Here is a 19279-nt window from a genome sequence, read left to right as displayed (position 1 = left end):
GATTGTTTTGTTATACCCGCACATGGAAATGAATGTTTCTCTACTGGTGATCTGTTGGAGACAGCTGATGTGTACCGTTATGTGTGGACGGCTTATTTTTTCAGCACACTTTTGTATTTTTGTCATTGCAGTCGTAAAATAGTTTGATTCTCTAGCACGCAAAGAAAGAAAAATCATTAATGCTGTATTTTAATAATATTCTCGGAAGATGGGGATATCATTTGTGACATCAAACAGAGCAAGTGGTGGCGTTCGGAGTGCTACATGTTAGTTTCCAGCAGAAAAGGTTTATTTTAATCTATACTGAGAAAATTGACCAATTAAATGGAATGAAAAGTTCACTTAAGATATCTGTTATTTTATTTTATCTTCTCTCAATGGCAAAAGATAGATAACTTTTAATGGTCACTTGAGTTGTATGATAGAGGGAAATAACTGGACAATGTAACTCTTTTTGCTTCTCATATCTGAACAGTAGAATTACTTTTTAAAAAATATTAAGTTCAGAGAAAAAAATAAATGTTTGTACCTCATTCTGCAGCTTAAACGTTTGGGGGGAATTGCTAATGCCACATTCTTGTTTCTTCGACGGTAGTTCGCTGATGGAATGATCTCCCAATTAAATGAGATTTAGACGGTTCAAACCAGGCTCCTGGGTGGAAATCCCTTGGTTGCGATGCAGTAGCAAAGGTCCCGAGCAGCAGTTCAGTCGCCAGGTTGCGGGTGGTGAGAAGGGTGCCCTCGGCTGGCACCGGGGCGGGTGGGAGCGTCGATCCGTGCATGGCTGCGAGGGTCAGTCACACACCACGTGTTGGGTCTGTGACAGGCAAAATCGGTTTCATCTTCGGTCATGAGAAACTGAAACAGTGACGGGGCTGCCCTCTATCTATCATCCCTCTCTTGCTTGGAGGACTTCAGATTTTCCTTAAAAGCTGAAGGGCCACTTGGCGTAAAGACAAATTAGTATAAAGCAGTCATAAATCTGGGCTAGAAATTAGAGATTGCCTAACCAGACGAGAAGCAGAGTTTAGGAACAGGCATGGTGTAGGCAGAAGACCAACTGAGTTTAAAATAAAGATTGACACATGTAGAAAAGGGGGTAGAAATTGAGGTTACTCATCGAGGGGTGCGATGGCTCGGCAGGTCCTTCCAGCCTGTATTTGAGGTCCCTATTTTCCAGTCCTCTCACTATTACTTGAATTTCATTCAGCTAAGCTTCAATTATCTCATCTTTACGGAAGCAAAGCGAATTGCATAAGACAAAAAGACAGCTTGCTGGGTCTGTAGCTCTCACACCAGTGGGTGGATGTGGCTGTGGCCTGCTAAGAGGATTTTTACAGAAGCAGGGAGTTAAGGGACATATTTTTTCTTTCATCTTATTCAAATTCACAGGTATTGATTTATTTTAATCACTTGAAAAAGATGTTCTGATACAAGACACTCTTGCTTTTAAGTGGTCGTTACTGAATACAATAGGACATCAAGTTTAATGAGAATTTTCAGTGTATAAAATGACAGTAAAGCAAATGGTAAGAAGATTCTGGAGATCTAAAAGCAGAGACTAGGTTGGTGCTAGCTTTGTAGGTGTTTTTCACATTTTTCTTCAAACACAATTTGAGGATGTTGAGTCATTTTAAGTCCTGGGTTATATAAAAAAAAAAAAAAAAAAAGGCGGGGGGAGTAGGCAGGAGCACAGTGAAAAAGATTATTTAAAAAAAAAAAAAAATCCCAAAACCAGCACAGTGTTCATCTGTTTGATTTGAAAAAGGAAATGCACTAACTTCACGAATTTTAAGTGATCAATCTCTCTTGAGTTTAACAAATGTGGTTTTTAATCTTAACTGCTCTCACTGGATTGTATTCTCTTACGAAGCACTACAGTAAGTAAAGAGCAGTGTTCGCATTTATTTTTCTTTTCTGGAGGAAAAGATTTAATGGAGGTGGACAGATCCAAAGGGTATATTATACGTGTTTAAAATTCTGATGAGCAGTTTCTAAAGGGGATATTACTCTCTGAGTTACTGCATACACTACAAGTTTTCATTTTTTCTTCTGCATCCAGCTGTAAAAGTTAATAGAGGATACCCCAAGGTTTTTACGTTGGTCGGTGTTCTTTTTTCCTAATTCACTGTACATTGTAATGATTGTATGAGGTGTGAAAATACTTAATATTCTGCTGATGGAAAACAAACCCCGGGGTGTGTGAGAGGGGTGTTGTATCACTGTGATGTAGTCAAACAGAAGGACAGCGTTTCTAAAGTTAACCAGTTCACGCTAATTTAAAATCAGGAGGGAAAATTTAAATATCTTGCCATCTGGGTATCACAGTTACCAGATAACCTGCAGCTGAAGGGCTCTGAGAATTTGTGATGTTCATGGTGGATGGTCAAGATCACCATTGTTCATATGCTTGTCAGACCTAAAGAACATGCAGGTTTTGCAGGAAAAAAAAAAAAAAAAGTACATATGGGTTATTGATGGGTAACACTGAGGTCGTCTCGGGTACCATTAGTTACTGAATCTGCATGGTTTGCTGTTGGGGATGTCTTTCAGATAAGAAATAAGAGGTTTAGTTTATCTCATCTTCACATGTTTTCATGGTTTGTCTGTAAAAGCGGGTTATTCTTTGCTGATTTCCAGCTTCAGCAGTGCTGTTCTCCTGAGCTCCTTGGTTTGATGGTGTGTCTCTCATTTCATTTACGATACTGAACTTTGGTAGCATTGTTCTGTACGGTTACACCACATCTACAAAAGTCTCAAAGGCTTTAGTTGAATGTTTTTAGCTGGTTTTGCCAAGTGTAATCAAGAGAAGGAGAAGTTGAATATTCATTAGACAATGAATTGATTTGTTTACAGCCTTGTTTTCTCATTTTTTTTAAAAAAAAAAAGGTCAAAGCTTTCAGATTTTTGGGGTGACAGACTCCCTTAAAGGGCGACTCTTGCACATTTTCAGAATAGTACATTGCATAGTTTTTTATATGTCTATGTTTGGCTTTTCCTGTTTACCCTGTTGCAACTGAAACTGTTTATAGAAGCAATTCCTATGAAGCTTGCTGGCCAAGTGATTACATGGTACACAGAGCCCTTTTCTTTTGGGCAAACCGGCTAATACGTTATTTTTAGTTAGTGGTTCATCGGAGCCAATAATTTAGACTTGCACTGGATGTTAAAGGAATACATTTTACGTAGTGGTCAACTCTCCCAAGAGGGAGCTAAAGGTATTCAGTTTGGTGTGGAATTTTTGTACATGGTAAATGAAGATTTAGGGGAGAATGGATGCAATTTTAAACAAGATATAATAACCTTTGCCTTTCTCTTTTCCACAATAGCTTACTGTCCAGCTGTCAGAGAATACTGTATTCATATAAATACTGCTAAACCAGTGCACCGTCTTTCACAAGCAAAGCTGACTTGAAGGAAAGCGCTTTTGTTTTCTGATGTAGAAGTTAAAATACTTTTTCATTAAATAAAATTAATTTCAACACAAATTCAGGAGGGAAAAAGGTTTCTCACAGTACGAGTCAGAACGGGGCAAAATGTAAATTCAGGTGCCGTTTGCGTTCTCGTGTACAAAATATGGTTTGTTTATGTAGGTGTCTCTGTGTTACTTGCAGTTGTTGAAAATAAATAAATATCATTTGCTGTTTTAAAAAGCATCTTTGTACTTTGTCGTACATCTTCGTGGCTCACGTGGGGTGGTTGATTTTATTGGTTCTCCTTACTCCGTTTCATTGCTCGTTCATCAGCCTTAACTTTTGCTTGAAGAAGTGCATAGCTTCTTAGGAACCTGTGTAACTCTAGAGGTGCTAATAAAGAATTAATCAAGCCAGACACCGCTGGCTTATCATTATGGTAAAATACCATTTGTTTAAGGAAGTGGGACCCCAGAGATGCCTCAAAACTGCTGATGGTCACAGCGTGTAGCCTTAATGTAAACAGAGAGGTTTGAATCAGTTTGGGATGTTCAGGGGGGGAAAAAAAAAAAAAAAAAAAAAAAAAAAAAAGGAACATGTGGATGTCTAGGTTGGAATTCTGCTATGGACCTGGAGAGCTGGCTTCCTGGTAACAGTTTCTGACAGGAAATACTGACAAATTCACTTTTTCCCCCATTTTTTTCCTACCTTGAATTCACAGGGTTTTAGCATTTTGTTGTCTTGCCTTTAAATTAAAACAGCAATAGATGAGCACCATCAGAATGAAAACGGGAAGTATTGTTATCACACTTGAATAGAGTTAACTAAGTTGTGAAAGATTTCAATCTGCGATCAAAGCGGAGGAAGGTAAATCAAACATCCAGCTTGTGGCACAAGAGCAGAATTTCCTTTGATAGCTGATAAAAAAGTTAGGTTTGGGATTGTTCACATTTAGAAACCTTTGTGTGGTTTCACTCAAATGCTTTGTTGTGACCCAGATCACAGTGTATTGTATTCGGGCATAGTATAAACTTTGACTTGTTATTTGTAGCTGTATTAAAGAGTGTGTTTTTTATATCTGTAAAGGTTTCAATCAGAGTCTTTTGTGTTAGAAATAAAAAAGCCTTTAGGGCATAGAGTGCTATAAATACAAATTTGTTTACTTTTATGCCATATCTGCTTCCGATTTCTCCTGCTTGCTTTTCGAAAATAACGATCTGCTCGGTATGTCATTCCAATATTCGCTCAAGGTGCGTGTTAAAGTCTGTTTAACAACTTGTAACGTACGCCGATCTTGATTACGCAATCTTTATTTGCACGTAGATTTGTCACTGATTATCAGTGCAGTTTCTGGAACGTTGTCTCCCGTTTGGCTGCGCTGCAGCGTAGGCAAGAGGGTGAGATTCTGCTTCGGCCAAACCAATGATGGTTGCTTTTTTAACTGTGCTAGATTTTTGGAATGTAACGACTGTCACGTATAATTGAATAGTTTTGTACAAATATTTGAACTTCTATGCTTGCTAACTGTAGAATGAAAGGAATTTTTTTTTTCCAATCTTTTGTAAAGCACTTTGAGATCAAGGACTGACAGTACTATATTCAATAAAACACCACGGTCAAATCTTGAGATCTGAAGCTTTGACATAAATTTTTGAGAAATTTAGTAGTAGAATAAAGTTCGTGGGTGCGTGACTTAAAGATCAAAATGTACGTGTTTGAAATGGTGCTTCTCCGAGGGGTGTCTCTCAGAAAAGCGATTGCTCTGGATACTTGTGCTGCTCTGTGCTGCTTCCTCCCGACGGACTCTTTAGTGACGGCGCCACGCGATAGAACTCCACTCCATACATCACACACAGACGAGGCGTTTTGGGTGGGGAGGCTGGTTGGTTGGTTGTTTTTTTTTTTTTAAAAAAAAAAAAGCCTGGCATCACTGCCCTGCTGCATTCCCTCCCACTGACAGAAGATAAGCTGCGAGTGCTGGTGCGCTGCCTTTGCAAGGCCTTTTTTAAAACCACCAGCTGGTGCTAGTTCACGTGGGTGAGATTCGTTTCCTGTGTTCCCCAGGGCCTGGCACCAACTTGAATCGTTCAAGGGGCGAATGTGATGGCAAAGTGGAAGCACCATCTCCCCCGCTGCCTTCATCACACCTTGCCACTCAGAGCCCCCCCGAGATCTGCTCTTCTGGTGAAATGTCACCAGAAACCATGATAAAAGGAGAGGTGCCTTCCTCAAGCCAGGTAAGATTGTGGGGGAAAACACAAGAAATTTAAATGCAGAGGTATTTGTTTAATCCAATTCTCCCCAGTTAGCAATACTTCGAAAGACCGTAATACTTCACGCTTTGATTTGTTAGCTTTTTTTTTTTTTTTTTTAAATAACAGTGTATTTTAAAACTAGAAGTCTGAGGTCAGGGCTGGTGCTGTCCTAATTTTAGTCTTTCTGCCTTACCTCAACAGAACTTGTGTTCAAAAAACTGTATTTTATTGTAAATCCCTTTGTTTACAAAACATTGCATACAAGAATATAATAATGGCATAAAGATAGCCGAGACCCCAGCTATCCATTGCCTGCTTGGGTGTTTTGCATTTGGATTTCTTCTGTCTAAATTTGGATAGAAGCAAGCTGGCTTTCTGCATTAGAGGAGTCAGGAATTTGACACAAAATCCATAGCTTTCTGTGGCTTTTCTTATTCTTAATATTTTTGAATGATGCTTTAGTTCTATTAAACAAATGGGTGGAAACACAGATTATTTTTTTTTTTCTCTGCAGTCACCTTAGAGCAAAGTGAGCTGGTCAGAATGGCTGGTAGTCGCTTGCCCAGTCTCCAGCTGACCTGTCCAGGCTTCATCATGCCTCTGCCTCATAGAGGGCTGCCATCTGCCACACGCCGGCATACTGCAAATGGTTTAAGGAAAAAAATTTAAAAAAAAAAAAAAAATAATCAGCTTTTATTAGTAATTTGGATCAGCAATGCCAGAGAGCATTGCATAAAGGGAACCACGCAGAAGGTGTTTGTGTTCTATGGGCTTTTCTATGTGGAAAGAAAAAGTGGCTATGTATGGCTGAGGGAAAATTTTCCAGTTCTGTTGTATCTGCTAAAAATTTTCTATCCAGCGTTTGCTACTGCCCTGAGTGGGAGCTACAGATGCTTACGGGATTGGAAACGGAGTAGGTACCCAGGACCTAGCCAGACACGTTGATTACTGTCTTCAAAACACCGAACCTTGCAAAATCGGGCCCAGTGAACTTAGCTGCTTCGACAGTGCCAGCTTTGTGAGGACAAGTAGGGTTGCCACGTCCGATGATGAGTTTCCCTGAAAGAAGGGGCAAAGGCTGTGACGAGATGGGAGTCAGCACTAACTGCAAAGTCGTGTCCTCGTCGGTGCTTGCCTTAACTTCAGTATGCTTTTCATTTGCAGGCCGCTTACGATGGATTTTTAGCACTTTGGCAGTTCGATAACTCCGATTCGAGTAAGTAGAGAGAAAAATATTTGTTTTAAACTATCGTTACTTAAACCAGAAGACACTGATTTGTGCGTGTCTCTGCGTATTTCTATTTTAGATACGAGTTTTTCGAGATCGGAAGACATGGATGTAACCGCTGATGGCCTGTTCCTGGATTCAGCCCTGGGCAAGAGGCTGACCTGTGGTTTCTGCAGGAGGGTTTTCCAGTGTGCTGAAGAGCTGAAGGAGCACATCCACGAGCATGCTTTCTCCATGCTTCTCCCCTTCGACTTCGACTGCTCCCGGCCTGGCCTTGCTGACAGCGTGTCCCCTGGCCAGCTCGCCCGCTTCCAGTGCTCCAAATGCCCCGCCAGCTTCACTCTGAAATCAAACATGGATCGACACGAAAAGACCATCCACTTCAACTGTAAGAAGATGCAGTGTCCTATCTGTGCCAAGCTGTTTCGAGACAAGACAGACTTAAACCGGCATCTTATGTCTGTGCACTCGAACGAGCGTACTTTTGTCTGTCTCTTCTGTGGCAAGGGCTTCGGTACACAGAAGAAACTCACTAGCCACGTGAAAGCGTGTGACCTGGGCTCTGCCCAGCTGGGCGGGTTTGAGCTTTTGGAGAGTGTAGGACGAAACGAGGATCCTGAGGACACGTAGCTCCTGGCGTGTAAACGAGACACTTAAAACTAGGAAAAGCAAATTGTTCCGTGGTTCTTGTGCTGCGAACGAACGTACCCACAGGTGTAATTCAATAGAGTAACTCCCCAAAGCTGGTCAGGATGATAACGTGCTGGTTCCACATACTGTGTAACTGCAGCCACGGTGCAGTTTTTGTGCAAAAATAACTTTTGTCAGTCCATCTAGCGGGCACTTTGGCTCTCATTGGTGTGGTCATGCTGTGCGCTTATACTGCCTTAAACTTTTTTTTTTTTTTTTAAATCAGTAGATCTCAAAGTGCTTTATAAAAGAAATGGTGATGTTTTCCTCGTATTCCCTGGGAAAATAACATACCTCAGCTTGTTGAGCATGGTAGCAATAGAATTAATAACAGAATTCAGTCTTCTGAGTTCTGTTCTAGTGTTGTGCCCGTTAGACAATTAGGGCATTTCAGGGTGCTTCAGTTTGAGATTAGGGGCTCTGAAAGCACTGGGTTGCTCAGCCCTGTAAGCTGTAAAGTCTGGTTTTCTATGTCATTTAAAGGAGAAGAACCTGCTGCTTGTTCGTATGTGTAACAAGGTATATCATTTGGGCTTGAAAGCTGTCACAGGGCTTGTGTATTTTATTGATGCTAGGTTTGAGTGCTTTTAGGACTTCAAAAAAAATTATACCGGAGTACGGCTGTGGTTTTCAGGAATTCTGTAAATTTTTCCGACTCGTTTGTTTTATATAATGTAATTAAGTCAGCCAGACTGAATGCATGTTCTTGAAACTGAGGAGAGGAGGCTTTACCCAGAAGGTCTAATTGTAACTTAGGGTGTGCATACAGAAATCAGTAATGGTTGTTACTGGAAGGTAGAAGTCTTACTGTAGTTTTTATTATATGAATTTATTTTTTTTTTAAAGATTAAATATTTCTCTATCTCTTGCTATATATTTACATGCAAAACCAGATTATAGTAACTGTGAACTGAAAGTAGCAGAATTAAGCGTAGTGCTTCCCAGCTGCTCTGTGTACAACACAGCTTGTCAGCAGCTTGAGCTGTGGCGTTGTAGGGTTGCTTTCCTTAACGTGTGAGACAGGCAGCCGAGGAGACTAAAGCAACTTCTACAAATGGTCTGTAGAGTTCTTCAGAGAAGTTATTTTCCATAATGTTTTTGCATCTCAGGGAGACAAAACCGAGAAATACTTGGCGGTGCACGAAGTGGACTTGAGCAGCCTGGAGGTCTCCAGTAGAGAGTGTCTTGCAGAGCTGTTTGGTGGAGAGCTGGACGAGGGATCGCCTGGTCCCTGCTGCTCGGGTACCGAGGGAGTGGGTACGCCCTGGGCAGCACTGCCCGGCCCCTTCTGCCGGGAGTCGGAGCTTCGGGGAGGCGGCTCCCTGCCCCTCACAGCTGGATTTGTAGGGTCGGGAAGCCAGAGTTTCCCTCCTTGGCTTAGTTAGTTCTTCCTCTTTGTTTCCGCAGGGCACGGTCAGATTTGAGAACATGTTCCTGTATAATCAGTGTAGTGCACCATACTTCACTTTCCTTAAATTTTATGTTTTTTTGCAAAATCTCGTTCATTTTTCTCACTCTTGTTCCCACTGACATCTTTGGCATCGTGGATCGTGGCTGTCTGTGAATGTGTGTAGTTTATAGTTTGTCAGCTTCCCTTGTTGCAGATGTCAGTTTAATTGCTTTGTCATTTATTTTGCTCTTAAAGAACCAGCAAGTGAGGGAGGAGAAGGCTGAGCCAGAAGAGAAAGTTTTGGCCACAGTGAGTCTTACCTGGCAATCTGGGAGCAGCATGGTAGGACTTGTCTGAATTGGAAAAGTAAGATGCCAGCAAAAGTAACTTCAGCAAATTTTAAAAGGATTCGTTCGTTGTGATAATAGTTACTGACACTTCATGTTTGTTCATTTTTCTCATATTTGAGGATTTAATTCAACATGGAACTCTTTTTTTTTTTTTTTTTCTCTATAGTCAGGTCAACTCATTCTCTCTAATAGAGGTTTAAGTAGTATTTTACTTGGCCTGTACATCAGAGGGCTTCCTGAGTTCAGCACTGAGAATTTCCAGTGTTTCTCTTCAGGATCACGGGGAGTTTTTTTAAAATGTTAGAACCATAGGGTATAACATAGCAGAGGCTTAGCGAGTTCGCTTAGAAAACTTTTTGAAAGCAGGATTTTTGCATTCGAAAATGGCATGGGAAGACGTGTAAGTTTGACAGTTAAATTGCACCTTGCTATTTATAACCTTAAATATAATGAGGATTAAGTGGACAAGAATTCTCTTAAAATTTGAGTGTAGCGTTTCAGCGGTAGTGCTTTCCCTTCTCAAGTCAGGGGCGTAGGAACCTGTTTCATTTAACAGCCTCAGTGAAATAACTAAAGTTAATTGCGGTGACAATACCAAAGGCTTTTTTCCAAGCATTATTGTGCCCATTTAAAAAATGCACATCATCTGTAAATATTTTAGTGAAGTTAAGTACATAGATTTTTTTTTTTCACTATGGCACTGTGTATTACATTCTCCACTTTTTGCTGCTCTTCTTCCTGTAGTTGTGTCTAGTAGCTGGTTACCTGTGGTGCTGCTGTTAATGGTCTTGATGATCTCATTGCAGATTTTTTCTTAGGACCTTAATGCTGCTATACATGAGTTCTATAAAATATTGTCATTTAGACAAAAGATAATACTCATACCAAAGCTGGTATGTTGTTCATTAAGTATAGGTACTTAGGGGTGCATCCGTTTCACAGGAGCTTGGAATTGTTACCTCTGCCATACAGTTATTTTTCTAATAATGCTTTTGTTTTTAAGGTGTTTACTGTGGAGATACAAGAACTAAATACATGGCTGTTTGATGGAAAGAAAAAAATAGTTTTCAATAAAACTGTAGCTGCAAAAAGTGTTCTGTGACTTTTTAAATATCAGCGTATTAGAAGCTGAAAAATGTTACTCTGGAGCAGTTTAAGCTGAATGCAGGCAGAAGTAAGCATGAGGGATCCTGGAATCAGAAAGCATTGCCAATATGTTGTTGGAAATACATTTCTGTGTTGGAAACCTGTGGCTATTTGTGTGTGGAAGTACCGTGGCAGAGGTGCAGGTTGTGCACCTAACGGTTGGAGCTGCCTTTGCGGTTTCTGCAGGAGCTCGGCTATAAAGTGAAGGGACAGGTCGGACAGTAAATGATAGGAGGCATCTGGTCATTTAGGAAATGACAGGATCAGGTGCAATCTGGCGATGTAGGAAATAAGGGATTTTGTGGTATTCTCTTCTCTAAAGCACTTTTGCTTCGTAATCTTGGGATCTGGTTGCTGTCAGGATCTCCATGTGAGCGTTTTCCGGAGTGAGGTGCTTAAACCTGACTTGCTGAGAGGCTTTCCCCGCTGGCTGTGGTCTACACGTCACGTTTGTGGTGTTGAGCAGTACTGGACGTGGCCTTGGCCTGGAGGAAGGAGGGTTACGTGGCCCCTCTTGACTTCCCTTGATCAGCTTACAGCTTGCTTACCTTGTCTAGACTTCATAGTAATAGGTTTATAGTGATCCTGGGGAATGTAAGTGTGTGTGTGTGTGGCCTATCACTAATGCTTGAGCAAGATCAGACTGGAAATGTATTTATCATAAATAGCTTTGTATCACAAAATTAATACTTGCTGTAGAAGAAGGTGGGCTCCTTGCCTCTGATTGTATAGACAAATCTAAAGGAGACGATAAAAGAAAAAATACTTTTCCTGTAATATAAAAGAGAAAGAGTTTTCATATTCTAGTTGTTTAAAAAAAAAAAAAAGTTTAAGACCTTGTAAATCAGGATGGGTCTGGGGAAGGGCTGGGTGGTTACATTATCAACAAGAGCTTGCACAAGGCTCTGGGCAATGGGCCATGTTGAAGTTCGTCCTCTGGGAGGTTCCCAAAGCACTGCAAGTGCACAGTCACTCAAAAACCAGCCCTTCCAAATTCCACCCGATCGCAGTGAATAATCTTTACTGATGGGTGAGTGAAATATTCTTTAGCGTTCACTTACCCCGTCATCAGTATTGCAGCCATGGCCCAAGTGAGTAGAGTTTGGTTTTGTTTGTTTGGTTTTTTTTTCTTCCTTGAGCTAGAAAATTCTCCTGACAGCTTCACAAAATGTGCTGCAAAAAGTCCCACCAAATAAAAAAAAAAACCACCTGTAGGGTGGACCTCCAAAGCAGCAAGTTGGGGACACAAGAAAAAGAGTATGAGAATATTAGATCCAATTCAAACTGCTAATCAAAGCGTGGAGGATAGCTTTAATCCCAGGTAGTCAAAACAAATGCTAAGACAAAATCAGTATCACAGCAGCTTTCAAGATTGATCTCGAACCGTGCTTTTAGTCTGCACTAGAACAATAAAAAACTTCTGAAAATACTTCTAAGGTGAGCTTGTGTTGAAATGTTTGTTCTGATCGAGAAGGGGTGGTGTTACCTTACGTAAAGATGTCTCAGTAGTGTCATGGAGTTTGCACAGGAGCCACGAAAGTACTTTTCACGTTGTTTTATCCGTATTGCAAATACGAGACGAAGGAAATTTTAGAAGAAAAGCCCCCAAATTAGGCATTGAAGGACACTGAGTACATAGGCCTACTGACTTTCTTGAAGACTTTCTTGAAAAAAGCCTATTTTTAAGTAATGTTTTTTCAGCATAAGGTGTAACTCCCAGGGCATTATTCTGAGGTATACTGAGGGCATGCACAGTAGGTAGGGCATTTGTAGGAGATAACATTTCAATAAGCATCTAAAAATATTGCAGAGTACTCGGTATCTCAGAAGCCATATAGTAGGTCTGGTGCTTCCCTTACTCCCTCAGCTCTCGTACATGGCCTGTCTTCATTTACCAAGAGCCATTTACATACACGATTGTGTGCTTAAGGTGATGAACTAGAACTTGCTCTTTTTTTTTTTTTTTTTTTTCCCCCCTCTCGTTGTTATTGCTTTGAGAAATAACAATAATTAGGAGAAAAGTGGGTAAAAATGTGAAAAATTAACATGCTAAGGGAAAGCAACAGCATTATTAGAAGGTGGAGATTTAAGATCATATCCAGGTGGGCAGTCACTTCCAAACTTTAGAGTGGGTGGATGTCCTCAGGGAGGAGCAAATAATTCTGTTTTCACCTGCTGCATTTTGCATGTGGCACTTTCACATTGGTTGGAGGAGGAAATAACCACCGCAGCTGCCACGTGCCTTCTGCTGGCAAATTCGACCCTTGGGCTGTCGATACTGTTTGTGTCCCCTGGGTCCGCTTCCAGCGCGCTTCTGTGGAGATGACAAGAAGAAAAGAATCAACAATGTCAGAATGACTTCAGAGAATTCATCCCTTTTCTAGTTCAGCTAAATACGGTTGGGGAAGGGGGTGGGGGGGCAGAAAAAAAGTCCATCAAATTGTTTTATCAGGAGGCTTGCAAGGATCGTGCCCTAATTCGATATTAAGCATCCTTTTATAGTTCTATATATGTGCTCATAGTAGTTGAGAGTTGGATAATGTAGAGTGTGTTTCTTCTGGGTAATCCTTGGTCTCTGCACCCTCGCTGAAATGCTCCTCAAGTGTATGATGATGTTCCTGCATCACCCCATAAATATAAAACCAAAGCGCAGGGCACTGTCAGGGTGTGAACGTTTGTGGTTTTCTGTTCGTGGCTAGTAACTTCTTCTAAATAAGACTATTCTTCTAAATAATTCTAACACTAAATATTAGTGTTAGAATTTTAGATCTTGATCTTTAGGCTAATTCGTTATGATAAGCCAGACTTATGGCAGATTGTCAGCCCTTTTATTTGCCATTTAGCAAGCGTTAGGCAATGTGTGTTACAGACCGTTGTGCATTGGTTTGTTCGGAGGCTTCTCTGGTGAAGGTATTTGAAGTTCTTAGCTTGAATAAGTGCAATAATATAAGGATTAAAAAAATTGTAGATGGTTAAGAGGTGACAATGTGATTTCACAGTGAACTAGTTTAATAGTAAACAAGAAGACTGACTGTTTTGAGACGTTCCACAAGTAACCTGCGTCTTCCTCTTGCTCTCTTCCAGTCAACGAGTTCACAGTCATCAGGAAGAAGTTCAAGTGCCCGTACTGCAGTTTTTCAGCCATGCACCAGTGCATCCTGAAGAGACACATGCGGTCCCACACGGGGGAAAGGCCCTATCCCTGTGAGATCTGCGGGAAGAAGTTCACCCGCCGGGAGCACATGAAGCGGCACACCTTGGTAAGAGTGCCCCTGCCAGGGGGGCGGCGTGGCAGCCGGGCCCGTTTGTTCGGGGGACAGATAACAGGAGCTTCCTCTGGCTTAGGTTTTCCCCTCCGGGGCTCCTCTGAAGGCTTCTCCAGTATCTTTTCTTCCCTCCACCTTTCAAAGGCCCCGTGTTTTGCTGCCTGTTCATCCAGAGCTAATCTCCACCTGCTCTCCTCGCTCAGCCGGAGGCTTCCAGCCCCGCAGCCCTCTCCTTCCCAGGAGGGAGAATACCTAATGCTGTCTTCAGGATGGAAAAGGAATTTTTCCCTTTTTTTTAATAGGTTGAGTGACTCTGTGCAGAAAGCTTTAAAATCAGTCACTCAGCAAGAAGAATTCAAGGCAGAGCTACTCTGGTCTGGCAGTGCTTAGTTATCAAAAATAACGTTACGCCTTATTACAGACGGCTGCTCCAGTGAGGAGCCTGCTTGGTGCCATTGTCTGGCTTTTCACAACTTCCTCAGAAACAAAATTTTAAGCCAAACTGCTTTTTTTTTTTTCAGGGAAGAATGAATTTGAATATCTTAAAGTGGTTTCTTAAAGCTTTGTGGTGTTGAGGAAGAGGAAAAGCTAGAGGTGATGTTGAGGAAGAGCAAAAGCTAGAGGTGATGTTGAGGAAGAGCAAATAGTTTCTACGTAATTATTTCAGTAATGCACACCAGCAAGTTCTGGTGTCCCTCTAATTAAGGTTGTAAAGAAAACATGATTTTTTAATTTATTTTTTTTTAAATACTGGGGATGGTAGCTCTGAGGTTTTAATACAGCGAGATATTAAAAAAAAAAAGAGTATTGACAGTTTCAGTGACTGAGAATCGGTTTGTTGAGGTCATTTAAACAACTTTTTCCATATTTATATTATCTACATGTATCCTATTTATAGTATGTATTAAATTTTCAGTGTAAATACATCTTACCAGAGGAGGTTGTGCTTAGAGTAGTTAATGTTTTCCTGGTTGTAAAAAGAACTTGAGTGCCTTGTGCCAGTCCTGCGAGCGCGTGCGTCCCCTGGCAGACCTGCCTGCAAAGGCAGTTTGATAGCAGCAATGCAGCTTGCTTCAGGTGGCACAGAATTTGCAATTCCTTTTCTTGCTCTGTGAATTCTGTACTAATGAGAGTCAGCATATTTTTACATACCATGGGGAAGGCAGGGAAATGCCCGGTAGCCTGCAGGAATGAAACTGAGGTGCTCTGCAAATTAAATTTAGTTCTCTTTTTTTTTTTTTTTTTTTTTTTTTGCTGCTGGTATCATTTTAGGTGAGCAACTTGGTTCTGTTGAGTGTGAAGTTCCAAGTTCTGTTAGACACCCAGGGAGATGAAATCAGCCACTTGTGAACACATACAGGAGAAGGATATATGTCTGTCTGAATCGCTCTCTGACTTCTTTTATGTCAGGAAGGAAGCTAATTTAGAAAATACCAGCTGGATTACAAATTTTTAGTGGCAATTCCTGAAAAAAAGTGCAGCCTTGACAATACCGATTTTGTTTTCATTTCCAAAGAGCCATAAATGACTCCAAGGCATGGATGAATTAAAGAAAAAAAGACACAGATTTGAGGGGGTTTTTTTTTGGGTATTGTGTAAGGCCCCAGAAAAATTCCAGTTTCATTATTTATCTGAAGTTTCTTTTGAAGTGAAGCTCTGAAAAGGGGTATTTTCTTATATGCAAATGGCACCGTGATCTTCATTTACACAAGCAGTTGTGCAGGCTGTCTGAAGGGCTTGTGGCAAGATTAACTGCTGGCTTCATACACTTCTCTTGTCATCTTATTTCCGGTGCGTCTGATGTTTTGGGGCTTAATTGCCAACTCTCGGGTGAATCTGTAAAGATGAATGCTGGTGTGTGTCAAATTAAAAAAAAAAAAAAAAAAAAAAAAGTGTTATAAAAATAACATGTAGGAGAAGGAAGTAGGTTTAACACACCAAAAACCTTGTTTCTCTCAGTTCCTCAACTGGTAACCAAAGCCAAAAGGGACTATTTTAGTTTAACTCGGATTAAAAAGCATATTTTTACAGTCTTTATATAATATATAAATTGAATAGAAATGCGTGTTTTCTTTGAAACGGAATATTAAAGTAAAACAAAATTTTCTTTCCAAAATATTTGCATCCCAAGTGATATTTCTGTGCGGTGGCAGAGCATAAACTGAGGTTTCTCACCCCGTTGCAGCGAACAGCTGTGTTCAAGAAGGAAGCGCTACCCCTGTAATACTCTCAAGGTTTTCAGCTTCAAAAAAAACTTCACCAGAAGTTACTTGTTTCTAGTTTGAAGTGACTTGTCTCCGTACGTACTGAACTTTCTTACCTGCTCCGTCGCAGCATCGCAAGCGACTGCAGACTGCTTAGAACCGACAGGATAAATTTAGATGGGGAGGAGTTTTGTTTGCGTAGTGAGCTTCTGTTTCCTCGCGGTAGCTTTTAAAATTTTTTTGGAAATTATTATTTATTAATAAATCCTTAGCAGACTTGGCTGTTATTACAGATACTACACCACCTGGCAGTTTGCTCCATCCCTGCCTTTTCCTGGGCAGAGCTGCTGCCCGGTGACCCGGGGCGTCCCGACTCAGGGAACGTTTAGCCCCTGGCGCCGGGATCATCGAGGGCCTTGCGTGAGGAGTTGCTCTGGGGTTCAGAACTCCGCCATCCACTGCCGCCTCCTTCCACTGGGACGAGTGCCCGGCCATCTGCCCGGGGGACTGCCTGCTCCCCGAGACGCCCCCCCTCGTTATTTCCTTGGGGGGTGCTGGTGTTCGGGAGGCAGATCCAGGTGGGGAGCTCAGCCCTGCTGCAAGCGCACAGATTTCAAGCCCTGTTCCTAGCTTTGCAGCAGGGAACACCTTGTCGTGCCAGCTGGTTGCCTTCGTCACTTTATTTCCGAGAACTTAACCCATTTTTAAAATTTGGGGGGGAAATTCAGAATGTTGTCAGCACGCTTTTCCCTTCTTTCCCTTGGAATAGTATTTAGTTATTATACGATCTTTCTAACGGCATTTTCAGATACTGAGGGCCAGACACCGTTTCTGTGTTTAATATTTACTGATTTGGCTGTAAGGGAAATAAGATTAATTTCTGCTCAGCTCCATCCAGTAACGTGGTTCACTTCAAATACGCTGACTAAACTGTCAGCGTGGGAAAAGAGGGAGAGAAGTCATCAGTTTTTAAAGAGATATTAGAAATACTCATTGCTTTGGTACCTGTTTTATTGCTTCCTTTTTTTGTACGGCTCTTTTAGCCCTATTCTGCACCCTTGACCACCTTCTGTAATCCTATTCAGCTTTTGATGCCTGAAAATCATTCTTCTAACAGTTAAAAATGAGGGATGCCTATAGATGTTGTTAGATGACTTTGACCAGCCCTGTCCAACTGCTTTTAAAAAAGCTTACACGTAGTTTAAAAAAAAAAAAAAATTTAAAAAAAAAAAAAAAAAAAAAAAAAGAAAAATAAAATACAATGACTTTGCGTGATGCAGCTGAAGAATCCATCGCGGGGACTAGCTCAGAGCGAGGGAAACCTGAAGCCAGAGCACATCAGAAGAGCTCGTGGGCTTTGAACACGGCTGGGACCGGGGCGGTACAAAGCCCGAACGAGTGTCCTGTGGTAGCGAGGGCTGAGGGGGTGCGATGGGTCAGTCTGTCCTCTTCCCAAATACCTTTGGCTTGCAGGGTGTTGGGAGCGGAGGGTTGCAGAGAATCTGGTCCCGTGCGGGGGCAGCAGCGGGGAGCTGGCCTCGCCAGGCAGCTAGTTTAAAAGAAAAGGAAGGACTTTTCCAAGCCAAGGCGAGTTTAACCGGCAAAACCTTTCCTACAAGCCGTGGCGAGCATGGGAAGAAAAAAATGAGTTCAGAAAAGGATTAGGCTCTGGCGTGATGTGCCACGAGGCTCTGGTAGCTGATGGTGTGCATGAGTGCTTGCTTGGGACAACCCCGAGCTGGCCAAGGCACGCTCCTGGGCTGTCCTGGTGTGGTGTTAATACATAAAAACCCAAAGAATATATATATATATATATATATATATATAAAATAAAATATATAAAATCTGTATCAGTCAGCCCTGAAGTACTCAGGCAGTCGAGGATTGTTGTAGATCCCTTTCGACTAAACTATATATAGATAAAGTGAATATATATGTGTATTTTTTATATATATATGTATGTATATAAATTAAAGTACCTGATGAGGCTCCTCGTGGTGGAATTCAGGAGCTTTGGCTGTTTCCTTTGGGAGATAGAGGAGCAGGTGAACGTTTTGAGCAAGCTCTTTTCATTCTACACATGGCAAAAGTGGCCAGCAACAGGTTTCACCTTTGATTAGGTGTTTTTGTGCTTCTCAAAGTATGTAATTTTTCCTCATTGTGTGGTGAATTTTGAATCTCGAAGTGATTTCTGGTATCCTACAGAGCATTTTCCCACTTACTGCTTATTCTGTAAGTGTGATAGCTCCTTGCGCCTGTTATTTTCAGACATAAAATGCAGCCTGATCTATAGAACAGAAACATTTGTGACAAACCACTTTTCAGCCACCGAAGCAGTCAGAAATAAGGTTACAAGTGCATTCGGCTGCATTTTCTTAGAGATACAGGATGTGTTAACGGTGCCCCTGCTCTTTGGTTCTTGGCAGCAGTGGGATCAGGAGAGAAACCGCTAAATTACCGTGATGTTAACAGCGGTTTGATGACGGGTGGTTCTGCTCTTGCTCCGCAGAGAGCCAGCGCTTGGGCTGGGGCAGGGGGGGGGGTTGTACCGTGGAAAGTTTTCCTCGCGGTGATGCTGCAGTGCAACTGTTGCACCCCAGAAAAACAACGAGAAAAGAGAGGAAAAAAAAATTAAGTGATAAAAGCGCCTCTCAAAACTACTCATTCGATGATCCGAAGGCGGTCTCAGAAGGCTTTTTCCGTTGTGTGACACCATTTGAGGGCTGAATTAATCAGAGTGGCTTTGAGTTCGTGCTGGAAGCCCGTGACGATCCCGGGCTGCGCTCGTGGGCTGCGGTGGCGAGGTCGGGGGAGCGCGTCCTTCCCCGCGGCTCTCCATCCGCCTCCCTTGGCATTAACTTTTTTTCCGATCGTTCTCCTTTTCCAGGTCCACAGCAAAGATAAAAAATACGTCTGCAAAGTGTGCAACCGAGTGTTCATGTCCGCGGCCAGCGTGGGGATTAAACACGGCTCGCGCCGCCACGGAGTCTGTGCCGATTGCTCTGGCCGAGGCATCGCGGGTCACCTGGACCACAACGGCGGGGAAGGGTCCCCAGACGAGTGCTACCCCGGGGAGGGGCAGTACATGGAAGACCCGGATGACATCAAAGTGGAAGGAGACGAGGAGATGGGAGACGACGACGACATCAAGTGGAAGGATGACGTAGGAATGTCACAAGATGACGTGATTTTAGATGATGACAAAGATGTCGACTCTCCGCAGGAGCAGGACAACTCTGGGGAGAACGACAAGGATTTTACCTGGATTTCTTAGGGATATATATATTTTTTTTTTTTGGTTGGTTGGGTTTCGTTTCGCTCTGTTGTTTGTAGGGGG

General features: G+C 42.0%; 1 protein-coding gene across 2 annotated transcripts in view; it reads left to right on the top strand.

The window, feature by feature from the left end:
* The window catches only part of ZBTB46 (zinc finger and BTB domain containing 46), a 47386-nt gene extending 28116 nt beyond the window's left edge, over nt 1–19270 (top strand). The window contains exons 5-9 of one of the 2 annotated variants that reach the window (XM_026862057.1): nt 5478–5650; nt 6833–6884; nt 6976–7284; nt 13557–13732; nt 18830–19270. In XM_026862057.1, the coding sequence (XP_026717858.1) occupies nt 5478–5650; nt 6833–6884; nt 6976–7284; nt 13557–13732; nt 18830–19216 (1097 nt within the window). In that variant the 3' untranslated portion in view covers nt 19217–19270. The remainder of the gene's footprint in view (nt 1–5477; nt 5651–6832; nt 6885–6975; nt 7285–13556; nt 13733–18829) is intronic. The other variant, XM_026862058.1, reaches the window with a different exon arrangement.
* The last annotated feature ends 9 nt before the right edge of the window (nt 19271–19279 follow it).

Source organism: Athene cunicularia, assembly GCF_003259725.1.
Source record: "Athene cunicularia isolate RWA chromosome 20 unlocalized genomic scaffold, athCun1 chr20_part1, whole genome shotgun sequence".
NCBI classification, from domain to species: domain Eukaryota; kingdom Metazoa; phylum Chordata; class Aves; order Strigiformes; family Strigidae; genus Athene; species Athene cunicularia.
This window is presented reverse-complemented; position numbering and strand designations above follow the sequence as displayed.